At 38.4% G+C, this 26,060-nt stretch overlaps 1 protein-coding gene across 1 annotated transcript; it reads right to left on the bottom strand.

The window, feature by feature from the left end:
- Positions 1-1,991: 1,991 nt before the first annotated feature.
- On the bottom strand, positions 1,992-24,477 carry LOC140922228 (uncharacterized). The gene is made up of 15 exons (XM_073372211.1): positions 24,286-24,477; positions 21,131-22,259; positions 19,717-19,796; positions 19,408-19,530; positions 18,163-18,308; positions 17,653-17,767; positions 15,551-15,781; positions 14,658-14,933; positions 14,307-14,495; positions 13,457-13,807; positions 12,379-12,499; positions 12,099-12,164; positions 11,375-11,570; positions 5,095-5,392; positions 1,992-4,539 (listed from the first exon to the last, which is right to left on the bottom strand). The coding sequence occupies exons 1-15, from the start codon at positions 24,337-24,339 to the stop codon at positions 4,111-4,113; spliced, it is 3,804 nt and encodes a 1,267-aa protein (XP_073228312.1). The 5' UTR covers positions 24,340-24,477; the 3' UTR covers positions 1,992-4,110.
- Between the last annotated feature and the right edge of the window lie 1,583 nt (positions 24,478-26,060).

Genomic DNA, 26,060 nt, shown 5'->3' with positions numbered 1-26,060 from the left:
AATAGCTTCGGCCGTCACGAATGTCCTAATATATGGGGATAATCCGGTCTGGTCAAAGGATGTCATTTTTCACGAAAATAAAAAATCAAAACATTAAGTTTCGAAAATAGTTTGTTTAATTTTTAATAATCAACTAACAACTCACTGATTTATTAATTTGGGCGACCAACTTGAAGGCCTGGGTACCCCAGCAAAGATCTACCCGAAAATTTTATTTAAGCGACTATCTTTTAGGCCTGGGCACCCCAGCTAAAACCTGAAAAATTTTCGTTAGATCACAGCCTTGCTCCCTGTAGTTATTGGAAGTCTCATACACGCACATTTTCATCGAGAGAGACAGACGTCTGGGTACGAGGCAGCTTTTGTTGAATGGAAGTCCATTTATTGAGGATATCAGTAACGCTGGAAAGCAAATTTTAGTGAACTACCCCATACTTTTAACATATACGGTGGTAATATTGAAGTAAGTTTTGTTTTGAGGAGCAAAGGAACCCTTGCCCGTAACTCATCTTCTAGTGTATTTAACAGGACATCTCCGTCTGTCCAGCACACATTTGTTGTTGATACTTTCCAATACTTTCCAATGCCATTCATTTCCAATGCTCAACTTTCCAATACCATTCAACATAATTCTTTCTTACACCAACACATCCCGCGTAAACGCCTTCAGGCGTCTTATTTTTTCTGTTAAAAATCCGGCGGCCGAAATAATGCTATACATGTATGCTTTTCAATACACATTTAGAAATATAAAAGGACAACACTGTTAAAAGAAGAAGAAGAAGAAAAGAAATAATAGACAAATGACCTTCACAGCAGGATATTCGCGGCGGGTCACCCATCCAATTCTTAACCCTACCCGACACGGCTTAACTTGAAATGCGCTACAAAAAAAAAATACAAGTTCAGCGAGGGTTGATATGAGATGAGTATTACCAGTTACATAAGAAAACTGTTCAACTCCCACAGAATTGTTTTGGCACACGATTCTGGTGGATGTGATGTAGTATGAGTTCCTTTGGTGTCAAAATCGATGGGATCGTACAAATGGAGAAAACTGCTCATATAAAAGTTCCTCGCCGAAAGGCGACTTTAACTGGGCTGCCATAATACTATACAGCCGCCCCCTCCTCTCACAAAAATATCGCCACTTCTCCAATATTAGGCCGATTAAGCAACAGGACGGGAACGTCAGCTGACGACGGGAAAGCGCGCGAAAAGGACTAAACGCGACTTCCGGTGCCCAATTTGCCGCTCTGCTATTGGTCAAGCCAGTTGTTTAATTTGCACGGGCCGTCGTCAACTGACGTTCCCGTTCTGTTGCTAAATCAGCCTAATTTCTGAGGAGAGGGGGCGGCTGTACACTAGCCTGCGTCGCAGACACTCTGTATAGAGCGTCTGCGAATTAGTGCACAATATCGTGTTCGAATTCCGTAGAGTCGCAAGGACATATGTCGGCGTTTTTGATTATAAGTTTCTTACGCAATTTGTGATTAGTCCGATTTAAAACTAAGTATTGACAGGCCAAACACGACTCGTAACTTGTTTCAAGAGAGAATGAGCTCGTGATAGTGTGCAACGTGACCTTTGAGTCAGCTTGAACAACAGAGGTTTTTCTTCCTTTCTCTTTTATCGCATAGATTATGCAGTGCATGGATTATTCTAAACTTGGACTAAGCAAATCTGAGTCTCTCATTAAGTGCCTGAAAAACTTTATCAATGTGTCAAAAGCCTAGCTTACACGCAGTACTAAAGTCTCTTTTTTGCACTTGCTGGTAATAAATCGAATTCATTTCATAAAAGCTACGGGGCGGCGGGGGGCGGGGGGATGTATTTCGGATGTATTTTTTTGCAAAACGTATTTTGATCAACACTGCAGCTATAGTTTGCTTGGAAGCGTTTTTTAGTGTAGGCCCCTCCGCTTATAAGTCCTTTTAAAACCCCTAACGAACATATTCTCGCAACTTTAGTTAAACTAACGAAAATGAATATACTTTCGGGACCAGTGTCCCTCTAACCAAAAACGCCCACGAGATGGGAGCTGGATTTTTTATTATACTTGGCATATTTAGTTCAAACGTAACGCTTAAACACAGTATGATTTATTAACTAGAATTCTGGTACAGAGAAGATGTACAAAACGTTCTTACATCGCTTTGATAAACAAAACAAAACAGAAAGAGCACGAGAACTAAGAGTACAGAAATTAAACTGATTTTCTAGAACTTTGCGACTGGATTTTCTAGCTTTACGTCAGTAGAAATATAATCACTTGGGTGGAAGTGCTCAATTTAAAATAATAATAAATGAATCAAATACAAATATGAAAGAAAATAAATTAATATTAATTTATCTTCAAGGTCAATATATTAGGTTTTTTTCTCTCTCTCTGTCTGGATAATATTGTAGAACTTTGTTCGCAAAAATTTGATATTTACAATTATTTAATATGTTGTGGTTTCATTTAATCCTTGGTTGAAATTTTACCTTTTTTTGTTTTTGGGTATGGTAAATGTATCAATGAGTTTGAAACAAGGTTAATAAAAAATGAACCAAAGATAAAATTAAACCACGACAAATACGCTACAAACACGTTTTGTGCAAGTAGAATTCTGTTTCGACAACTAATAAAAACCCCACTATCAATTCAAATTTACGTATAAACTAAGGGATCCTGATCGGCTGTGACCTTATAATTTCGAGTTTGGTTTGAAAGGAAGTTTTTCTTAAGACTGTCGTTAAGTGAAGTTAACGTAACAGGGTAACAGGATACTGACTAAAGATTTATCAGCTAATCGCACTGAAAAAGAAACCTGCAACTGATACTAAGTGAACAATTGATAAGCACGTGTAAACGCACGTGAACAAAGAAAGAGTAATACCCAATAGCTCCTACGACGCAAGTAAAAGCACGTGCAACACACGCATGAGTAAACGTTGTATGAGTAAACCAGGCATTGAATAGCCCAATAATGGAACGACTGCCGTTAACTAACACACGTTACCTAACACTGAAAAGACAATGATAGAAAATACGTCAAGGCCTGACGTGACACCCCATGTGAACCTGATAATCGCTGAGTTTTTTTCTCTGACCAAAATTCAACAATTCATTGCATTTTAGAATCACTTGCTTTCCTCGTTACTAATGATGCCGTTAATAAACATTCGGACTATTTGAAGTTACAAGTATATCGGCAATGAGGAAACAATCTAGGTATTTTCTCATAACGTGTCTTAACTCCAAACGATTAAAATTTTCGTCCAGCGGTTTCTGGTGTATCCTTTAAAATCTTACTATAGTTTGGTGAAAGTCTGATGACCTACAGATGTACTTACTGCGCTTTTCACAAACATGCGAGCTCTAAAGTTCAAAAGCCGCCTTCACAATTGCGTTTTTTGCTGCCGTCAATCATAATTACGATCACAAGCAACGAACCTTGAAACACAGAAACACACAAAACGGATCGAAATCCACCAATCACAAATCACAAACCTTGACCTTTTAAACCCGTTAAAGTAAAGTTTTGCTTCCTAAGAGGTACGTTAAGATGATTGACGGCAGCGAAAAACGCAATCGTCAGTTGACTTTTGAACTTCAGAATTCGCATGTTTGTGAAAAGCGCAGTAATGAACTTGGCAAATCCTTGTCCTCAACAACCTAATTTTCACTCGGTCAGGAAACCACGTTGAAATTACTTTATCTTGCCTCATCTAAAGCTGCACTTTACCAAACATGAAGGCCTGGCCTCTTTTGTGTTGATGAATCACTCCTTAATATACTACAAAATCAAAAGACGATACGCCTAGGTTGCTAGAAAGCTTAATAAGCCGCGTGTTCACCTTAAACATTAATTTGCGTTCCGGCCATATTATTTTTTCCTTCCAAGTTTCACGAACACCTAGCGATATTTTCCGCAGCAAGTTTTCAGAAACCAATGATAAAATGAGAAATTTCGCCTCCAGTAGTTTGCTACATGGACAACGTATCTCAACCAGTGGTTACTTATTTACAAATTGAACTTGCTGCCTAACATCGTAGGAGAAATGCGCCTAAAAGTACTTGACTTTGATGATGGGCACAGTAAATGTAAAACAGGTGACTGGAGACTAAAGTAATATACAGGTAGCACTCTTGGGAGGAGGCCTGGTTGCAGAGCCGTTGTGTGATGCGATAGAGTTCAATCTTAGACGTTCGTCCTCCACAATTTTTGCCACTTTTGAAACCGCCTGCGCGGCACCGTCACTGTTGCCATTAGCAACCGCCTGCGCAACGTCTGCAGCAGCAGCGGCTGCTTTTATGGCGGGAGTAGAATGCTTTGATGTGGAAATCTGCTGGGCTGTTGCGCCCGCGACAGCGGCCGCTACCGCACTCGCGGCCATGCGCCTGATTTGCTCGGCGACTTTTTCGTCCTCGGTTATTTTATCGGATGCCGTTTTTGAAGGCTTACGATCGGCTTCCACACTTGTTTTCGGTTTACTGGGGACAGCGTCTGTTTCCACCTCCACAGAACAGGAGTCAAGGTTCGCGTTGTTTACCTAAATCACCAAAAATGCTTTAGAAACTTGGCGCGTATAAACAAACAGAAATACACTTTGCATCAAGGGTTTTGGGAAAGTTTTAGAAATAAGGAAGGGCCTGGGGCATGAGAGCATGGGGCCTAGAGGGCCCGGCTATGACTTAGATAAATTCTGTGCTGCAATCATTACTTACTACCTTTACCTAAACACAAAGGGTAGAGTGGTGAAGAAAATATCACTGAAACAAATTTCATCGGGCAGCACTAAACATAATAACATTTGGGTCTTTATTTGTAGGCATAGCATTAAAATTTGAAAAACAGTTTCAATGCTTACATACAGTCGTAAATAACAAAACTGGACCATTACTTTTGGGAATTCAATTGATGCAAAGACAGGTTTTACGGTTCTAAAGAGATAACAAATAGTGCGACATAGCCACTTTAAGATTCTTTACAACGGAAGCGCCAGTATCCACGTCATAACCGTCTTAACTGTAGCTGTTAAAAAAATCCACCTTGCATCTTGAAACTTGGGTTTAAACTTGGAAGTAAATTCACGATGCGGTCTTACCTGTGCCTCGTGTTCCGGAGTGCGGGGAGGTTCCGGTGGGTGTATGTCCCCGGTACCGTACAGAGTCCCGTTACAGTAAGTGATTAGCCGACTCACTTGTCCCTGATCGTACTGGTGAGAGAGGGCACTCCCTGAACCAGCACTTAAATCCAGGCACACTCCGTGATCCTTTAACAAGGACCCCAATTCATGTCCCTCCTGTTCCCAGGTAGATTTATCAAACAGAACTGAAACGAGGGGTTTGTTGTGTGAGAGAGCAGTGTTTACATCCTGAGTGGCCCGAGTCCAGTCCAGGTACCTTAAAGTTACCAAATAACCAAAGATTAGTTGCCGATATCTTGGTTTCTCAATCAGCATTAAGGGTGAAGTTCAAATGAAAGCTTCCAGGTATAGCCTGCGAGCAGGCTCTCCCAGGGCGCTCTGGCGGCGAGGCCAGAGCGCCCTTTCCCACCGCCGTACCCCCCGGGAGCCCCGGGAGAGCTTGCTCGCAGGCCATTCCAGGTATAATCTGCTTTTTGTTACTATGTGCAAAGTGGTTCTGCTGATATTACGGTATATCAGGAGATTCTTAGTATGTAAATCAAGAAGAAAAAGAAAAATGCGTGGAAACATACTGCAAGCACAGTGTTGACAAGCACACTGGAAATGTCTGCACGCTTATTCGGGGTACATATTCAAGTTGTTAGCTCACGGAGATCGCTTGCCATGCATGCCATTGCACCCCTTGCGCGTGTCAACCTGAATATTACCGCATTTTGTATGAACGATGACTCTTCCCTCGCGGCACCGCCTTCACATTCGCTCTCTGTGGACCTTTCTTCGTTACCCAAGGTTGTAAATTACACGGTGCAATTAGCCGCTAAGGAGTGCTAAGGGAAAACGAAGCTGAGCAGATGCACTACATGGAATACCTGTACGCGTGAAGGAATTTTATTTTGCAAGTTGAGGAGACTAAGTCCTCTTCACCAGGTTTTGACCCGGCTAATCCAACAGATTTCCCACGGATGATTTACACGATCAAATTTGACCGCTAAATAAACTAACATTAACAATCAGCTAAAAGTATACAATTTTCTAGTCAACTGACGAGAGGAAATAAATTCTGAGTGGCGTGAAATCAAAGGAAAGACTGGGCAATACCTTCAAAATTAACCCATGTCAGTTCAGTCACACAGTAAATACGGCCATTGTTTTTTTTTTTTTTTTCATGTGTGAATTCCGGGTGCACAAACAATATTTTAAGTAATCACGACTGCGGTTTTCACGAAATACATGAAAACAAGTTCCCGAGAAATGAGAAAATTTTTAAACAAACGTTAAGAAAGTAATATTCAGTTTACAATTCATGCATTATTGGCCATGAAATTTTTTCGGAAGTTTTTCCTTCTCAGTTACAAATGCTTCCGACACAGCTGGATCTAATATTTTACAAATACAATTTTTACACCTAGACAGAGAAATAATCAAGCAGGAAGTTGTCAAGAAGTGAAATGCTGGTAGAAAATATTTTGTCACTAACATTTTTAAACAATTCTTGTTTAGATCTGAAGTCTCTCTGAAGAAATAACCGCTTTACGACAGACATAATTTCTTTAAGATCAACCCAACTCGACAGACTATGAATAGAAGATCACGAGTAGTAACAGTATACCTCATTTTGATGCCACACCACGTACCTAAACAGGAGCCGACTCCTGACCTAAACTACTTTTATGACCAACGCCAATATTTTTCCCGGTTCAGAGTTTCTTCAAAATAGGATAAATGAATGAATAAAATCGCTGTCACTACGGTTACTTGAAACAAAACAAAATCCACAGCGTTTAGTTTAATTAGTCTCTCGTTTAAAACATATCAGTTTAAAATGGCGAACTAAGTTTTAAAGTGTAGTTCACTGTTTCTTTATCATTTAACGAGGTCACGATGGCAAACAGTCGAAACAGTTAACAACGCTGTTACTTTGAATTGGCTTCACTCAAACCACTGAATAAAGGTTAATTTTTTACATTTTTTCTTTCTGAAAAACTCGAGGGCCTCGTAGCAGCTTGATGGTGAAGACACTACATGGAAATATTAAATGATATTGTCCGCTGTATGATGCTCGTTTAAATAGCAAAAGGTTTTGCTCGCAAAACATCTCATTTCCCAGAAAATAACGAAAATAATTGATCGCGTTAATCTCCTGGTAAAATTGAACAAAACTGTCAACAGAAAGGCAATAAAAGATTGATATTACATTCAAATGGGTCGCCATTTTCAATATTCTGAATATTGCATGGCATGCAGCATCCAACATCGACGGCTTACTACAATACTGAAGGCCTCATCATCATCACACACACAGAAATGATAGTCTTAGTGTTATCAATTGACAATTCAAGATAAACAACGAAAGAAGGTTCCAATATTGGATATTTAAACTCGGCAAAAATACAAAATTTACCAGTTGAAATTGAACTAACATCGTACACGAAATACAGCGTTAAAGCCATTGTATTCAATCCGACATCAGAGAAAATCGAGATAAGGTGGTTACGGCGTGAAAATCACAGATTTCACGGACTTCACCATGGCTTGAATTAAAGAGAACAGCTCAAAATCTAATATTTCACACAGGGTTTCGCAACCGATTAAAATCAATGCACATTAAAATTACATTTTACTGCATGCATGATCAGAAAATAGGATGTGTACCTCGAGTGCTTTGTGCTTCGTATCTTCAAAGGTTTATACCTTTACAGCTTTCTATTCCTCGCAAATAAACCAAGGCAGTGTGATAGATGCGACACAAATAAGGACGGCGAAGATAACCGAATGATTTTGTGGCGACAAGTTTGTTTATTACCGTGGATACGGCAGCTCAAAACCAGAAATATAAGAACGAGCAGCTGATATTCATAACGTTTGACGTCATTTGGAGTGTCAACTGTGTTATTTCACGGGTTGTCCAATGCCGCTGATAATCGCATCTGTTTCGGTAAATTTTGACTCAGTAAAAAAATAAAAACGACAAAGCAAAAAATATATGCATAAAAAAACGGCTGTATCACCAGGTACACGAATTTTAGCAACACTCAAAAACGAAAGCAAAATAAACGAAAATTTTGCTTGATATAAAGCAATTGCAGAAAATTTAGCAAGTCTCAAGACTGAAAAGATGAAACACTGACGAAACCAACCGAGATACGGCTTGGTAACTAACTCCATTATGTAGCGGGATCTATAAAGTTCTTTCATTTCAGCAACGGCAAAAATCAATAAAAACAACAAATTCATTTAGTTGGTGACACACTGGCAAAAAGTTAATACTCGTGCGCGAATCGAAAGACATGTTGGTTTCAAAGTTTTCATGCTCTGACTTCAAAAGCAGTGACAAAAGCAGTAATAAATTGGCAGGAAACCAAACTATGGGAAGCCTACGAATTGTATTACCAACCGTCAGCAACTGTAAAATTTCGAAAATTGCAAATGATGAATATTTGCTTTTGAAAAGCAAATAAATAGATTTTCCTACGGCTTGTATTTCACTAGGACACTGAATTTTCTGCCGGCCCGCGACAGCCTGCCTAAACAGACTTTTTAAATCGCGGTTGCCGTAGCAACGTGCAAGTTACGTTTACATAAACGATCTCATTTAAAGAGGATAGTGTGAATCATCTTCAACAATTTTGTTTTATTTTACTACATCAACTGTCTCTCATCCAGTTCAAAGAAGAAATAAAATTTTATAACAAGGAATTTAAGACCAGAACTCGCGATACAGATCTTTTTTAACAGCAAACGTTTCTTGCAGTCGAAACATTATTTTTTAGAAAACCCAAAGCTCACGCAACAACCTTTGAAACTCGGAAAAATTCTCGCCTAGAACAATAAAAGTTTTTCATACAGCACATGTTGTAGCGGTTACAGCGAGACGCTGTTAGCCCTTTAAAAAATTAACATTTGAGAAATTAAAAATTTACATATTGAACTTGGTGAAAGCTGGTGATAAGCGGTACGCTTCATACGTGTCCACGCGCGGTTACTGCATCACTTTTAACTGCGTCAGTCAGTCAGTAAAATTTTACCTTTACGGCGAATAAAAGACTGCGTCGGAGAACAACTCGAAAGAAAAAATTCAACTAAAACATCCCTTTGACTCCGAAAAGCGCAGTTTAAGACGGTCGTTACTCTTCGACATTGATTCATCGATGGATTTTCCGATCTTGGCCAGTTTTTTAGCGAACCATTTTTAGTTTGTTTCGTCTGAACGGAGGTAAGAAACAATTCGACAATTTAAGGTCAAAATATAAACTTTTAGAACCATCTAAGTAACAAACAATAGATGAAAAATTGGTTCGACACCGGATTTCAGTCAGAAAACGGACGTTAGAGGGTTTCTGCAAAAAAAAAAAAGCTAAAAAGAACAGTAATAAGAATAAATGTACCTTTATCAAATTATGATCCTGATGAAGTATTATTCTATAAAAGCATGTTGTTCGAGTGTTCACTGTTGTCACAACTACAAACGTTTTGTCAGAGGAGGTTTAATGCACTTTTACGTGTTTACACTTAAGCCAAGAAACAATTATTTGCATAAAAATAACTGCTATTACGTCCAACAAAGAAGATCACTTAGACGACAAATTTGACAATGCTTATCTCTTTTAAAGGTCTAACAACAGCCATAAAAGCACGTACAAAATATACGCCCTCACTATAATTTTTCAGATGTGTCGATTAAAAGTTGAAAATATTTTAAGTTCAAAATTGAACCTTAGATGTTAGGAATGCGCTGGTAAAAGTACTCTGTTTCGCCAAAAAGCATTTTTTTTGCAGTCATCAGAGTTTGAATTAGTAATCATGAGAACTTTAAGTAAAGCCGACTGTTTTCTAATGCTGCCGACATGTTTTCGACGTAGTCTACCTGGGTTTCATATATTTCTTAGACAGTGGAAAGAAAAACATTCAAGAATATCTTAAATTTCAATTTTTGAAAATACTGAAGAAAAAAAAAGCGCCATCCCAAGTTAAAGTACTGCTCAGTAGCTTTCATATGAACGATGACACGCAAGGATTTCATTCAAAGACTCAAAATTTAAACCACCTTGAACAGCATAATCAACAGTACCATTGGAAAATACGTCTCAGACAGCAGCTTTCATTTAAATCGATATCTTGACCACTAAAAAGGACAGAAGTATCATCAAAAGAAATGTTTGCAAATGGCAGGGTTTTAATGACAACTGGCACGTAAAGATTTCTAAGCTTTTTTACCGCATAACGCAAGAAAAACAAACTAGAATTGTTTCCTTATACTGTCTGTTTGTACACCTGCAGGACTCAAAGGACGCCTTTTTTATTATATCATGAAGAAATGTCACAGCGAAATATTCTACCCTGGGTACCTGAGGATTTTTTTTTTCTCGCTTGCGATTGGATGGTTCGGTACGAGCCCGCGCGAGAATACTTTTCACGCGCGGGTTACTATAAACAGGGGCACGCACCCTAGGAAACGACTGAAAGTTTCAAATACGTCAGAAGTCTCTCAAATGGTTTTCTGCATGCTTTTTAAAAGCCTGATAAGATAATTAACTTGGAGCTGGCCTTAAACTCATTTATCTGTTCGGACGTTTTTGGGGGGAGTTTGGCCGTCTCATTCGAAACTGTTGGCTATTACCCTGATGGTTCCGTTCGAAAGTTTCAGGACATAGAGTAGCTGAACATTCATTAGAAGATTCTAGGGGAATTTTTTCCTTTTTTCCTTTCAATTATCGCAATATCGTAGTAATAAAATGTGAAAAACCCAACCTCTGAAAATCGCAGTCAATTTAATACACAAACTCTGCGTACTCTTAGACGAGTGGAATAGTTCAGACATTTTTAGCCTTTCTTGAGCCTTAGAAATTTCTAGCCAATATTTGCTTCTCCTAGTAAGAAAAAAGTCGTTGCGTGCCCCCGGAAAAGGACTTGACGAAATCTGGAAACACGCATAAAAAATTTCTGGCAACCAGGGGAAAAATATTCAATCTGAAACCAACAGCCAAGAAGCAAAGTGCATTACATACATCCAACCAATCACAGCACAGCAATGATGGTCCAATCAAAGGTGATTAACGCAAGTCCAGGGCTAGTCAACAAAACAACTCATATGTTTTATTTACAGCAACGCTGGGATTTGCCGCACTGATCTTCCTCCAAACAACTCGTTTCTGCGGTAGTAGGAGCGAGGAGAGACGACTGTATTCGCAGGCTAGATTCTGTAGGTTGAATACCATAACTAAGTTCAATGTTTACTTACTGCGGTGTGACAAAGGCAAGGAATAGCGATGAGCCCGCGATTTGCTTCCGACGTGTTTCAATCAGTTCTGGTCCTGTTTTGCCAGCTAGTGCCCAATCCCCAAGGCAGTCAAACCCGGCCAAGTCCAGAAACTGCTTTAGAAGCTTGACCTCATGCTGTTGGTGGGGGTGATAACTTACGTATAACATGGATTTACCTAAGAAAAATATTACAAGCCTGAGTCATACATAAACTAACTTTGGCATCGAGTTGTAACTCGCCTGGAAGTGATATGCGCTGCATTTGAGGATCAACAATTAGTCACAAAAAATGCAGCAAGGTTCTACTTAGAAGAAATTATATCTGACAAAGGCCTGTATTTCAATTTCAAATTTAGGCTCAACTGCAAGAATACCCAGCCAGTATACCCCTAAAACAGTGGCTACGCGCCTACGTAGTCTCTTACGTAGCCGCGTTGCCACGTAGCCACTGTTTTAGGGGTATAGCTACAAAGTGGCCGGGTATTGTGCAGTTACTCCCAAATTTAAAAGCATGAAAACAAGACCAACAGAATTCCACCAAAGAAGAAACAAGTTAGAAAGGACTGGGATTTTGCCCATAAATTAGGCAATGTTTAAAAAAGACCTACTCACTCACAGTCAAACGGAGTTACCACAAAAAATGGAAACCTGCGTAAAGGGTCAATGTCACAAATTAACGTATTAAGTAAGGTAAAAATACTTACAGGCAATACCAGCCAGCCAACTGATTGTGTCTTCTGGAATTTCAATGTGTTCATCAGTATCCAAAGCTGGGAACAAAAAGGAAAAAAAAGGAACAAAAAAATAAAAAATTGATAGCGCATCTTGGAATATTGTTGTTCCTTCCCAGTCATCAAATACAGCTTATAGAACTGTAGGCGCCTTCCAATCGATTCTCCCTTTAATTGCTAATATAGAGATCTTCAGATTCTTATAGGTAAACATCTACACAAGGCTCAAACACAGCCAGATTGTTTGTCTCACCTGCAGGCGGTATAAACCAGCAATAGTTTGTGTGATGTTTCACTTGTGAATTGTATTCACTCACTAACTCATGAAGTGGTTTATGCTTGGGTCGGTTGCAGCCAACGATTGGCACAGTGATCTGTTGAAAGTGACAGTTACAAAAACATTAGCCGACATAGCATTGCATAGCAGACATTGTTGAGCAACCACAAGTGACAATTATACATAGGATGATCACCCATGACCTTCTGAAAACAACACAAGGACTTTACACACAATAATAAAACAACTGCAAGAGGTATTGGAGTTCTACAACTGAAATGTTGATAGTTCTAAGCACGGCATTAGTTCATTTTTACCCGAACTACATGTATTTGAGTAAAATGTTTTTTTAACTGTTTCAATAACCTTAACCACCTCATCTGACTCCTCGCTATCTCATGGAACATTAAGCTACAGTTCAGTCAACGCTCCCTAAGGCAAACACCTTGGGACTGACACTAAGCATCTGTCTAAAGAGATGTTCATCTTACCGGAGAATCAAATACAAGAAGTAAAAAAAGCCAGGGACCAACTCTAGCTGTCTGTCTTAGCAAGGTACCGTATTTCCTCGAATAATAGCTGTCCCTCGATTAATCGTTCCCCTTTGACGGAAATGCTCAAAATAATCGCCTCCCTCAAATTAATAGTCACCCCCCACCCATATAGGTTACCCACTAGGGATACCCACAGTGGTAAAATTGCAAGATGAAGCTAAAGTGGAGTTTGATCCAGCAAAACTGATCAGTGACGATTCAAGCTCTGAAACCGATGACATTGACATTGAAAATTAATCAAGGAACCAAATTTGGAACACTTTAAATGTCAATGTTCAGTATATTTGATGTGATTAGAACAAAATATTTAGGGCATGACTTCTGTTAAGCAATATTTGAAATAATAGCCTCCTTTGAGTAATCGCCCCCTTTTGGGTCAAAAAAAGAATTATTCACCCCCGGCTATTATTCAAGGAAATACAGTATCTGTCTTACAGAGGTAGCTGTTGACAGATCGCTGTATTCCAGTCTCAGGTCCCAGATTAACACATTTTTCTCACCTCCGGACACATCCCCTTATAATTCATCAGTAAAGTTTCATTCACATGGAAATACTTGGCCAAAACGATCCATGTCATGATAAGGGCCTGCTTACTTCCGTCTGCGATCTTACACCGACCAATCACATCCAGGGTAGTATTATCACGTGATATCTTCACAGTCACAGGACCAACTTTCAAAATGGCACCAGAGTTCCAGTATGAGAGAATTTCACAGGAAGGCTTCAAGTTGGCGCATGCACCTATTAACAGTGGTGCTATACTGTCAACAGTCACGTGATCGTGGAAATTGTAACGCCATCCCACCTGGATGTGACCTTCTGGGAGGGAACTGGGCCATACAGTTTCATCCTAACGTAAAACACATTATATGCATGCTATTTAGGCAAGACTTTCAACTGGTGTATGACAAAATATCCAACAAGACCTCTTTGTATGCACACACATCTTAATGGGAGGCAAGTCCGTACATACATCTGTAATTCTTTAGAAAGCAAAGCATATTTCAAGATACACTTAATAAAAAAGCTTCCTTAGCTTTTCCTTAGCTATCCACATCCCTGCCTAACCTTAACTATTAATTAGAGGAAGGAGTCAAAAGAAACTGAATAAAATTATTAGAGCTACAAAAGACAAACAAAAAATCTTTTTAACCTAAAGATTGTTTTGAACTTCAACAATTTTTTAAAAAAGTAATCATTCACATTTGCCTAACAAAAACAAGAAGTTGTTAGTTTTTAGAATAGGTAAAAATCTAAAGGTATGAACAATTTTTTTCTTTAGCCTTATTCAGAGTACTATTCTTTCTAACAAATTAAATTCTAAAATTAAATTGATTCAGTCTAATCACCTTTGGATCTGTAGGTAGCTTGGGCATGAGCGGGAGGTAGTACCTTTTGAACACTGAACAAGTTTTGTACTGCGACATCACTAGTTCAACATCATAGTTCCCCTTCGGAGCACCTTCCACCAGGAAACCCAGGCTTCTGAACAAACTGATCACATTCTGTAGCTCTGCTTCATCAAGAAGTGTGGGAATCTAATGATGAATCAATGCCGTGTGTAACTCATAGTGATTTGTCTTCAAGGAAAATTTACCAACTGGTGAGCTTTTTGGCAGCATGAAAAGCAGGTTATTTACTACATTTCAAAAGGAAGATGACGGAAAACAAGGTGAGAAAAAAATTCTAACAAATTTTACCTGAAAACATAGTGGCACAACAGACTCTCGCACGAATCCTTTGCTCACAATGTCATCAATGGCTGCTCTCAAAGTCCATTCATTGGGTTTTGCACCTGTGGGCCAGAACCTCTCCACTTTACCAGCCTTAACAAACTGAGGGACATATTCACGGGGATCTGTCTCACACAGGACCCCTGCTATGCAGTTCAAGAGAGCACTAGGGTTCACACAAACAGTCCTGGAAGGGCCTTGGTTCTGGTAAGATGTGGGAATGTTAAAGACCACAATACAACCCTGCAAAAGCCACACATTATGAACAATATTATCAATACTTAAAGCAAGCATATTTCTGGAACTGCACATGTCAGTAAAGTGTGAATTTCATTTTGCTAATGAGCATGGGTCTCAATAACCACTGCATGACAACCAAGGAAACATGTCTTCTACAGTGAGTTACTTTGCCCAGAGAAGTCAGCTATTTTTCCTGAAAGAAGAGGCAACTAGTTTTACAAGTTGCAAAAAAGAAAAAATTTCACAAAATCCGGCCCAAAAAATACCCACTGGATTTGTGATGCTTTAGTTACATGAACTCTATTTCAGTCAATTTGTCACCATTTTTATAGGTTTACACAAAATTTGTTCACATCCAAATGTACATAATTTAATTAATGTCATTTGTTCGTTGAACCTTAAATGAAAGCAACATTTTCTTTAATGAAATACAGTCATGTTCTTTTTTAAACCATTTAGTCCCTAGATAGCTAGAATCAAATTTTTCTGAACCCCCTAGGGAAAGGATACTTACATCCCCTTATTGATACAAGCGGTTACTTTAACCTGCTAGCTACTTCAGTTTTTATTGAAACTCCTGAATGGGAATTAGATGAGAGCAACTCAGGTGTTAACCTTACCTTACACTCTAAAACTGCTGTTGCTTTCATAACAGCATCATCTGTAATTCCTGCATCTGATGCCAATCCTACGTACTGATCCCAAGACAACAGCATTGTATTGTTCTCACGTAACAGCAGGATTTCACAATGAAGGTATATTATAGCTTGGCTAATGTCTTCTGTTAAGTGAGGGAATAATGTTGAATCCATTAACGTTTGAGTGACAGTATGTTGCAGCTCCGTCATACCCTGCAAAGGAGAAAAAATAGTAAGTAGCTGGAATATGATCATCTGTGCGCCAGGTGAGTGTAGTCCTGAATATAGGACTCAAGTCATTGACAATAACTGACTTTTCCACAAGTTGTGATGGTATAGTCATCTTCAGTGTCAAGTGAGTTGTATCATGACAGTAAATGTTATTAAACTCTGGTTATCATGACATATTGTCAATTTTAACTTAAAAGTTGCGATGTTATGGTTGTCTGTTAGTTAAGCTGTGATGTTATCGACTATGATGTCTCTAAATGTGAGAGAAAAAAAGTAGTATGAGTGTTATTTAAAATAGCTAACTAAAAAGGCAAAAAGTGGGAATGGAACAAAGATCAGTTTCAGTTCAGTTTCAATTTCAAAAGTGCCAGAAAAAATATACAGTCGACACTCTCCACAACGGTCACCAGTTGCGGACAGAAGAAAGTGGAGGTTGCGGAGAGGTGGCTGTTATGGGGAGCTAGGGGGATAATTTGACAATTTTTTAAAGGGTACACAACATGTTTCTTGTGCTAAGTTTGTGCTTACTGTATTATCTCATAATTGTAATCAATCATAAATAAGACTTGTATAGAGATAAAATACACAAAAAACTTGACTGTTTAAAATGTTTTGAATCAAAATGTAAACAGGACAAAACGAGAAAGGTTCACAACATTCGCCATAAGTATTGAAATAATTTATGCTCACTGCAGCAGTATAAATGGTACACAATCAAAATAATTATGATTCCTGCGATTAACAATCAACGCGCCATACGATCAAATTTCATGTCCATTATTGACTTTTTCATCAGTTGCTGAAAAAACTGGCCATTTTTGAGAGGTGATTTTGGCATTTGGGGATGAGCTTTAGTGGCCGTTGTCATTGTATGCGTAGAGAGGTTTAAACAAGAGACAATTATGTATGAACTGCCTACCAAGAAAAGCGATAGTTCAAGGTGAAAAGTGACATAAGTTACATAAGTGGAAGAATCAGTGGTATTTTTCTGACGAGGGAGTGTAGCCCTGCAGGGCCCAGTTGTTCGAAGGCCGATTAGCGCTTAACCCAGGGTTAAATTTAACCCGGCTTTCTTTTTCTTTCTTCAAAAGCATTTTCTTGGATAATTTTCTCTGTTATTTTTAAGAATATGCAATCACTAACCTGTTGACGGAAAGAATAAAACTGAATTTGCTTTTTAAGCTTTCAAATCTGAATTCAAATTTTGCACTAACCCCGGGTTATCTTAACCCAACTTTGAACAACCCGGCCCTGGCTTATTACATGAGCTCCCACCTAACCTAAGACAATAAATATAACAAACATGGGGCAAAATCATGTTGAAATGCAAGTTAGGATAAAAAGCAAGCAAAACAAAACACACTAAAGAGACAAAAGCAGCAAAAAAACAAGTATTCTTTACAAGCGGAGAATCAGCTAAGGAGTTGTAATAATAATTATTGTTTTCAATCTAGATTTAAAAAGAGAGATACCAGCAGCAGCACTTTATATACTGCATGTTGTGATTTAGTGAATGAAAAATTTTGCACCCTGAAATCTTATACCAAAAAGTCTAAGTTTGTTCCTGCAGGAAATAAGTAGATTTTATTTGAAATGCTGGTATTATAGGGGTGAACTAGAATACTTTAGCAAGCAGGCCTATCTTCAGACAAGACTGAGCTCCAGCAGAGCCCGGTGCAGGCCACTGGCACAAAACTTTTTCACAAAGGAGACTTGAAAAGATGATGTTTTTCAAAGAAAACCCTTTGCTGGTCACCCAGTGGATTTCACAAGTGGTTCTACATGGCTCAGCAACACGTTCATAATTGTTAAAAGAAACTATTAATAGTGAAGAAATCAATGGATTAAGTTACCTTTCCTTTCAGAGTGCTTACAAAGTGCACTTGCTGTGGCAAGCTGGACCAGTGTTTTACCAGGTTCTCTAGTGTGTTGATTCTTAATTCTATGCATTTGTCTTGCCTCAAACCTCTGGTGGAAGACAAGTCATATTGATTGCAGAAATTACTTAACACAATATCAATGAGAAGTACCTAAGTAATAAAATCATATGATTTTTATTACTTACATAAATGTTCTATTGACGTCGTAAAAGTTTTGATTACCTTATTCACTGAAGTGTCAGTTCATGAAATTGCAAAAATTTAGTGACTTATGTTCCAAAACTTGAGAAAAACCCCTAAATCAAAGTGCTGCTAAATAAAGATTTTTCAAATTCGCTAAATTTACCTGTTGCTATAAGATAATTAAAATGTTTCCCATAGGTCAGGCTTACGTTGTATGTTAACAAGATCATGTAATGTCAAACAAACAGGGAATTAAAATGAGAAAGATTGATCACTGATTGTCCTTTCCAGTCATCCTACCTCAACATGTTTATTTCAGTTTGGATTTCCTGTCTCTGATTTGAATCAGCTTTTTTAAGTGCCCCAAGAACCTCATTTCCAAGTGGACTCCAGTCATCAGCATTGTCAGCATGTGTTCCTACTACAACAAATGGAGAAGCAGGTGCCTGGAAAATATATCAGCACAATGTTAATAGTGTTTTGAAGTATATAAAATGGCATAACCTAGGTTCTTAATTTAGAGGTAACCTTTAGTGAGGAGAATGTCATCTTCCTCATTTAAAAGTCGTTTTGTTGTCACCATTGCCTTTATTAAGTAAATTTAAAGAAAACCAAAAGCAAGTAAAATGATATCTTTATTCCTAATTATTCCAAGCATTCCGCTCCACTTGACCTTGGAAATGACTGTTTGGAATATACATACATTTTCTTATTCCAGAACTGGAAAAGCAGGTCAATCAAACAATCATGTTCAGGATTATTCTGCATATATCCTATTCCAGAATTAAGTCAATACAAATTCCTGAGTTCATGCTCTAATTTGCTTTTTCTCTGAAAGATGTCATAGTGGTGAAATTGTCACGTGGGGCAGTGGAAGGGTAGGGGGACATAGGGTGCAGCACAGCGATAGAGCAGGATAATTGGATATGGTGTGGGACAGGGCAGTGGCATGGGGTAGGAGAATGGGTGGTGGTGAGGGATAATGGAACACGGCAGTATGTGGAGCAATGGGATAGGGCGATAGAAAAAGGTCAGTAAGAGCCTTCACTGCTGGGAAAGAGCAGCAGGATAGCCCAGTGGAAAGAAAAAGTTACAAAGTGTTCTAAGATAAAGCAGTGGCAGAGGCACAAGGCATGGGTGTTAGAACAGAGCACTGAGTAGGAAGGTAATAGGATTAAGGGGTAGGAAGGTCATCAAGACAGCACAGTAGCACAGCCATAGTATGAAGTAAGAGGCGCAGAAAAGGTCATTTACAATGTATGGAAATATGTCAAGGCTGTGCTCTAGCAGTGCTCAGTGCAGGGCCCTAGCACCTAACTTTTGTTACCAGGCAACCAGAAATCTTACCTTTTCTCATAGAAATCCTATACTGGACTCCCTGGATTTCACAGGCTTAGAGAACTGGAATCCCTTTAATTTTTCTGACAGCACAGCCTTGTATGTTTTTAGTTTTTATCAAATGAGCTGCTGGATTACCAACCCAAACTGTCTGAGTGTTTAAAATAAAGCCTTTATTTAAATTTGTACATAATTTGAGTCACTTGCCTTTGACCTCATAAGAAGCATCCATCGTAAGACCGACTCAATCTTGAATGGATCATGGACATCAAATACAATGACATACACTGAATGTTCACTCAAGAACAATGGATGGACACCCTGAAGGCACTGCAAAAAAAATGATAAGAAAACTTTCCTGAATTCTACTTACAGTACTACAATACTGGTTCCTTCACATCAGTCCAAGCAGTCTACTATCAATAACTACAAGTCTATTAGAAAGTCTTCCACAATATTATCAGTTAGGATTAATATTTCATTTAAATATTTGAACTGGATCAAAAAAGGACTTACTGCTCTTCCTCCACAGTCCCACATCTCAACTGTAAGTGACAGCATCTTTTCATTCACATCTGTTCCAAGGTCAATAGACTCTAAATTTTTAAAAAATAAATGAGTGCTTAAAGTGGGTAAGAATGATACAATTTTTGATAAAACTATGTTCTCTGGCACTCAAGGAGGGTACAGTAAGGTCAGACATAACACAGCTGTCCTACAGTGAGTGGAATCTCAACCCATTCTCTAGAGTATGAAGGAACTAGGAGAGACAATGCTATTCCTTGCTAAACAAGCTCATTACACAGCGAAGAACAAAATTGTGGCAGTGATACCCATTTAATATACAATACCCATCATATTTACACAAGCTCATTACACAGTGAGAGACAAAATTGTGCCAGTGATACGCAATTAATATACAATATTTTTTATTGCAGGGATCAAATACTTGTCCACCCTTTAGGATGAATTATTCCACTGCATATTACACCACTACACAGTTGCGCAGATTCTATTGAAAACTTTCAATTCAGCATAAAAGAGAATAAAATATCTTACTGAATGGTTTAGTGTGTTGTGGGATATTTTTCAATTCACACTGTATTTTGGTGAGCCCATATAACAAAAATGCATGACAGACTAACGTGACTCCTTTGTAGCTTTCATGTGTGGGGTGCAACATCATTGCTGATTGGTCAGAAAGGAAAACTTGTCAAACTGGTTTACTCAGTAAATAAATTTTTTTGGTTATCATCAGCGCTTTGAGGTTCTACCTTTCATGTCTTGCCAGTAAAACAGAGACAGAATGACAAATAAATTGTGAGGCTTATCATGGTTTCTACTAAGTAGAAAAAAATGAGCAGAACAAATTGCAATGCAAAGAAGAAAAATCTCCCAATTCAAGGAGCTTTACAGAGCTACTTGTAAACAAAGGACTTGAAGCCTCAACTTCACTGCGATTAATCCTCTCAAAAAGTCTTTAGAGAGCTTTTAGAGTCTACCACCTTGAGTTTCCTCAAACTTTGCTTATAAAGCCAAACTAGAAGTGATTTAAAGTGATCAGTTCCTCTGCAGGGACTGTACAGTATTTATGGATGTTGTTTACTTCAGGTCTGCTTTCATCTTCTCACTTGTATTTGTATAAGTTGTTATTCTGCCATACACGTGAGGTGTCTTAAAAACAAAGACCCCTAGCTAAGTCTTAGGGGTCTTAGGGGTCTTTGTTTTCAAGACACACCATACATGTGAGATGTTTGAAGAAAACCAGTCAAAACCAGTCCTCTGAGGTACAAATACCATGAGATATTTGTACTCATTTTGAGTGTTATTTGTGCTCTACTGCTTGAATTTAATATTGGATTAGTCACCCTCATATTAATTGGCACTATATTATTTTGATGGTTATCCCATGCTGTAAAGTGAGGCTTACCTTTCCCACTCTTGAATGGTTTCCAGGAAGACACATGTACCCCTTCAGTTGATGTGTCTGCAATAGATTGAACCATTGTGGGAAGGCTTGACATTAAACTTGTTTTTCCACTACCTTGATTACCGAGGAAAGTCATTCGGCATAAAGACTGCAGGTTGCATTTCTTGAGAAATTCACGACAAGATTCAAGTCCTTTGGTAACAGTCTGTAATGGAGGGAGCCTGAGTGATGTGCAACCGTTTAATTTCAGTTCCTGAAGTGATGGATGATCCAATATTTCAAAAGGTAAGTGCTTTATTGCACATTGTGACATGTCAACATATGTCAAATTACTACAGTTCTTTATCAAAGCCCATAACGACTTTTCAGTCAAGTTAATGCACCATCCAAGTTCTACTCTTTTCAAAAAAGAACAGTTTGATGAAAGAGCAACAATTGAATCATCAGAAATATCTTGACAGCCACTAAGGTTAATAGATTGAAGCATCTTGCATTTTGAGCAAAATATTTGAACACCTTTATCAGTGAGCTTACAGTGACTAAATGACACATCTGTTAAATTTGAACATACATCATTCAATCCTTCAACTGTGTTATCATTAACAGCAGAAAGTTCACTAACATCCAGAGACTTTAGATTTGATGAAACGTGAGCTAAGAACTGTTTTAAACCAGTTGATGTTATATCTTCAAAGCCACAAAGAGCAAAGTGCTCAAGTTGCAAGTCTGTTCTCTCAAGAAATAAAGCAAAAATATCATCATTAAGAAACCAGCTTTTGTTGTTACTATCATTATCATCCTTGTTGTCATCTTCATCCACTACCAAGTCATCACAATCAGTTGACATTATTGTTACATGTTTCAGACTCTTGCAGTTCTTCACAAATAAAGATATTCCTGTGGCTGAAAGCATCCCACAGTTCCCAGTAAACGAAATGCTTGTGAGTTTTGAGCAGTGCTCTGATATCCTGCCAGCAAAATCATCATCAAATGATTGACAGTTATGAACAGACAGAACATCAAGATCTGGGTTTATATGTTCCAAAAGAACTTGCAGATCACTTGATGAAACAGCATTGCAGTGTCTCAGTACCAGTTTGGTAACAGATTGCTCTTGCTGCAGTTTTTCCTGAGAGAGATTAAAAAAACACATCAACAAATTATATATATATATATGACATAAATGATATGTTACGAAAATTCACAAATTTATTCAGTTTTACATTTTTTTCAGTGTGGCTCAATACATCTGTGATTTCCATTAAAAAAAACATCTTTACAACACTGTTTTTAAAGGACACTGTAATTATTCATACAAAACATTTTTGCTCTGTGTTCACTTCCTTCATGTTTACAATTTTTCAAGCCTCGATACATTATACAAAAACTGAAAAATTCCTTCTCCTACCAACACTGTAACTTTACTCCTAAAGATCTGTAATTTTTCAAATCAATTACTTCCATTCCAAGGAGGTTTAAAAAAATGGAATTCCACTGTACACGTTAAAGAAAGGTAGCAAAGACTTTTTGAAAAAACATGCTTAATCAAAAAACTTTTTGCAGTTGAACAGCCTCTTAGCCATTGTTGAGCTACTTGTCCTTTCTTGAAAACTTAAGGTTCATTTTTGGGCAAACTCCGCCTTTTTTCTTGAGAATGGGAAACTGCTAGTTCTGTCCTCTCGCTCTATCAGAAGTTTCACAGGACATATGACACTTGAAGTGAAAGCACTGTACAGATGTTTAAACTTGAAAATAACATTCTTTAAAAGCAAAACCAAAAAACTCAACAATAAATCAATTAAAGTAATACTATTCACTGCTGATGTAATATTTATTAAATGCTTTTCATGGTGTTTTGCTCACATTTTGCACTTTGTAAAGCACACCATAAGGCAACAAAGAAAAGCAAACAAAGCAAACACATTTGTCAAGTTGCAGAGATTTTTAGAGGATACTATTATTTCACAAATAAACATTTAATTAGTTTAGTTTACGGAGAGTGACAGCTCGCAGCAATTTTCAACAAACGTTTTGATCACTTTAGACTCTTTAAACGCAATCTACGGCGCAAAAAAACACTTGGGCTTCTAGACCTGTCAAATGTTGTGGGTCGTGAAAGACAGATTCAATGGAGAGATAAAAAGAACGTATTTCAATTTCAACATTAGATAGAAAGAAATGTTAGATAGAAGAGTGACGTTGAAATTAAAACTCTCTGAAATTCACATCAAATACGGACGATTTACGTGTTTTGACAACCAAAAACATAATCCCTGGTGACAGTGTAAACATTTACCATAGCAATAAAGTGACAAGTCGAAAAACACAATACAGACTAAGGAGAGAATAATTATTAGCGTGGCTAGGCTACATTGTAGCTCCCGAGCGTAACGTTATCATTTTATCATCAACCTAATCTAAAACTTGACCTCTTTTGTATGAAGAAAAATAATCGAAGCTTTACAACAACCTAAGAACAAGTCTGCTTGCACAAAACTAATCCGCGCGCTTTTACTTCGAGCATAAAGTCAAACCTCTGAACATAATTTTTTGAAGAAATCATTTATAACCACCTCGCTCTTTTAAAGTAAAACCCAATTTTTGCTACAAATTTTTGGAACCGAATTTGGAGTTGTCTTAATTCAGTTAAATAAGCTACCGATCGGGATAGGGTTAGCCATAAGTAACACACGGGCTTAACAACTGAGGGAGGCCGCACTTTCACGTAGGTACGTCGATCGCAACATGTGATGAAAAACATGTACTGTTAACGTTCCAGTTCAGTTAAGATGACCTTAAAGAAGTGATGACTATCATACACGTTTTCCACGATACACAAGCTTCTTTTGAAGGCATATAAATACCGTATAACGATGGCAGAGAGGTCAAACAGTCGAAGCAATTAATACAATATCGGGAATCGAAGAAAACCGGTCCAGCATTTCGCAATCAAGCAAAACAAAGCGCGCGGGCGCTAAAAAAAACCAGCGAGCTGTCCAGTAAGATTAAAACTAACTTTAGAAGAATTTCTAACAGAGATGTTTTCAAAGATTTTAATTTTGTCGCAGCGATAAAATATTATCGCCCAGCTAATGAGGTTTTGTATATGAAGCGGTTTAGTTTCAATTTCAAAGAGGGAGTAGAACACAACAAACCTTTATCCCTTCCAAAGTCGCATCTTGCTCGAAAACAAGAGTGCTTGAGGCCATGAAATCGTTAATAAATCCACCAGAATTGTTCCCAAATCTTGAAAAATCTGCTGGCGCAAGCCAATCGATTGTACATTGTCAAGTTGTAATTTGCGGACATCGTTTAGGTTTCCATAGAGTTGAACGAAGCCTCTCAAGTCCAGCTGTAGTTAGTGATCATGCGCGCGCAGTTCAATTCACAACAAAACCGTCAGGGAGGGAGTAAGGAGGTTGTCTGCAGGATGGAGCATCGTTGATCACATAGTGGGTGCGAGGGAAAGTCATAACGGGCAGAAGAACAGTAAAGAATGGGGAGAAGAGCCCCTGACAAATGTTTTCTGGCGCCAATAAGAAGCCAGAAAGGACGCGGCCATTTGGAACCAACTATTCTGGTAAGAGCTCTTCTCCCCGTTCTTTTCTTTGAGCATTTTTTCTGCCAATTTAGAGTCCTTCGCCCCCACTATCTGCCCCTGGGAATAATTATAAACCGGTACCGGTCCGGTATATAGCAAACTACGCAAAAAAAAGTCGTTCAAAATTTTGAAGTTAAATTTGCCCGTAAAAAAGAAATTAAAGACGGTTCCTCTGAAAACTTTATCTTTGAATCGGACTTGAATATAAGAAGAATATTTTTCTTCTAGGAAGGGTAGTGCAAGCGGAAGATCTCCTACCGCGCGCGTGACGCGATTCGGTCGATTCGCGTTTTTCGCGGGATCCGTTTGCAGTCTCTCGCACATTCCCAGTGCAGACTTTTCACCTAACCAACTTACTTTTACTAGTATTGTAGCTTTTTTCTTGTCAGCAGCAGCCTTTTTACCGTTTTTACTCATTTCTACCACTTATTTTTCACTTTGCTCGGTTTCCTTTGTTCTTATTAGGGGAATCCCTGATCATGATAAAATCACCATCTGAAAAGTTAGTATCGACAGGGGGGGGGGGGGGGGTTGCGGGGCTACAACAGTAACAAAGCAATGCAACATATATTTCCCCTACTCATATAATTCCGCTCATCATATTACCCTACTCATCTTCCCTGAAGAACTCAGGTTCAAGTCAGAATTTTGAAAATTAACAAATTTTGTTAGACCGTCTCGTTTGCTTTGTCAAAATTTGTCATAGCACAATGTCCTTAAAACAAGAAATTCATGTTACAGGTTCTGTAAAAGAAGTCCCTCATCGCTATTAGGAGAAGGTTTTCTTTGTTTTAGGGCCCGGTCATTATTTATGTAGAGGGGGGATGGAAAAAACATAGATATATTACTTGATCAAAACCCTTCCCTGCATAACTCGTTTGATGCCCAAAACTGACGTCTACAAGTCATCCTATTCGGTGTCTAGTATTGTAGCGCCGGGAACATTGACATGCTGTCAACTGAAGGATGTTTTACATTCAAAAAGGGAAGGTCTATTACAGCAAACAGTTGATTATAAAGAGTACGCATTAGCGGGGTTGGTTTTCTATGAAAATTCGTTGATTGGGCAAGAAATAAGTGTCCGTTTTCCGCATTAACGGGTGTCCGTATTCTGAAACGGGTTGAATTTAGAAAAAATGTACGGGCTTTCCCTAAGGACAAAGAAAACTGTCCGTAATAACGCCGTGTCCGTATTAAGCGGGTGTCCGCAAAGCGGGGTTCGACTGTACAATGAAGATATGATCGTCGCAGTCATGGTAATTGCAATTTTTGAGTTGATTTGCAATTGCTTTAAAAATTGCAATTACCATTGCGAAGATCGTATTGTCA

This window comes from Porites lutea, chromosome 13 (assembly GCF_958299795.1).
Source record: "Porites lutea chromosome 13, jaPorLute2.1, whole genome shotgun sequence".
NCBI classification, from domain to species: Eukaryota; Metazoa; Cnidaria; class Anthozoa; order Scleractinia; family Poritidae; genus Porites; species Porites lutea.
The sequence above is the reverse complement of the archived record's forward strand: the minus strand, read 5'-3'. Positions and strand labels throughout refer to the sequence as shown.

What these genes read in the sequence shown, in the direction of transcription:
- LOC140922228 (XM_073372211.1), bottom strand. Translation starts at nt 24,339, where the DNA reads ATGGCCTCAAGCACTCTTGTTTTCGAGCAAGATGCGACTTTGGAAGGG. An exon ending in CAGCAGTTTTAGAGTGTAAG is followed by an intron (nt 14,934 to 15,550) that starts GTAAGGTTAACA and finishes TGGCTTTTGCAG; the next exon opens with GGTTGTATTGTGGTCTTTAA. An exon ending in CTGGTTTATACCGCCTGCAG is followed by an intron (nt 12,165 to 12,378) that starts GTGAGACAAACA and finishes TTTTGTTCCCAG; the next exon opens with CTTTGGATACTGATGAACAC.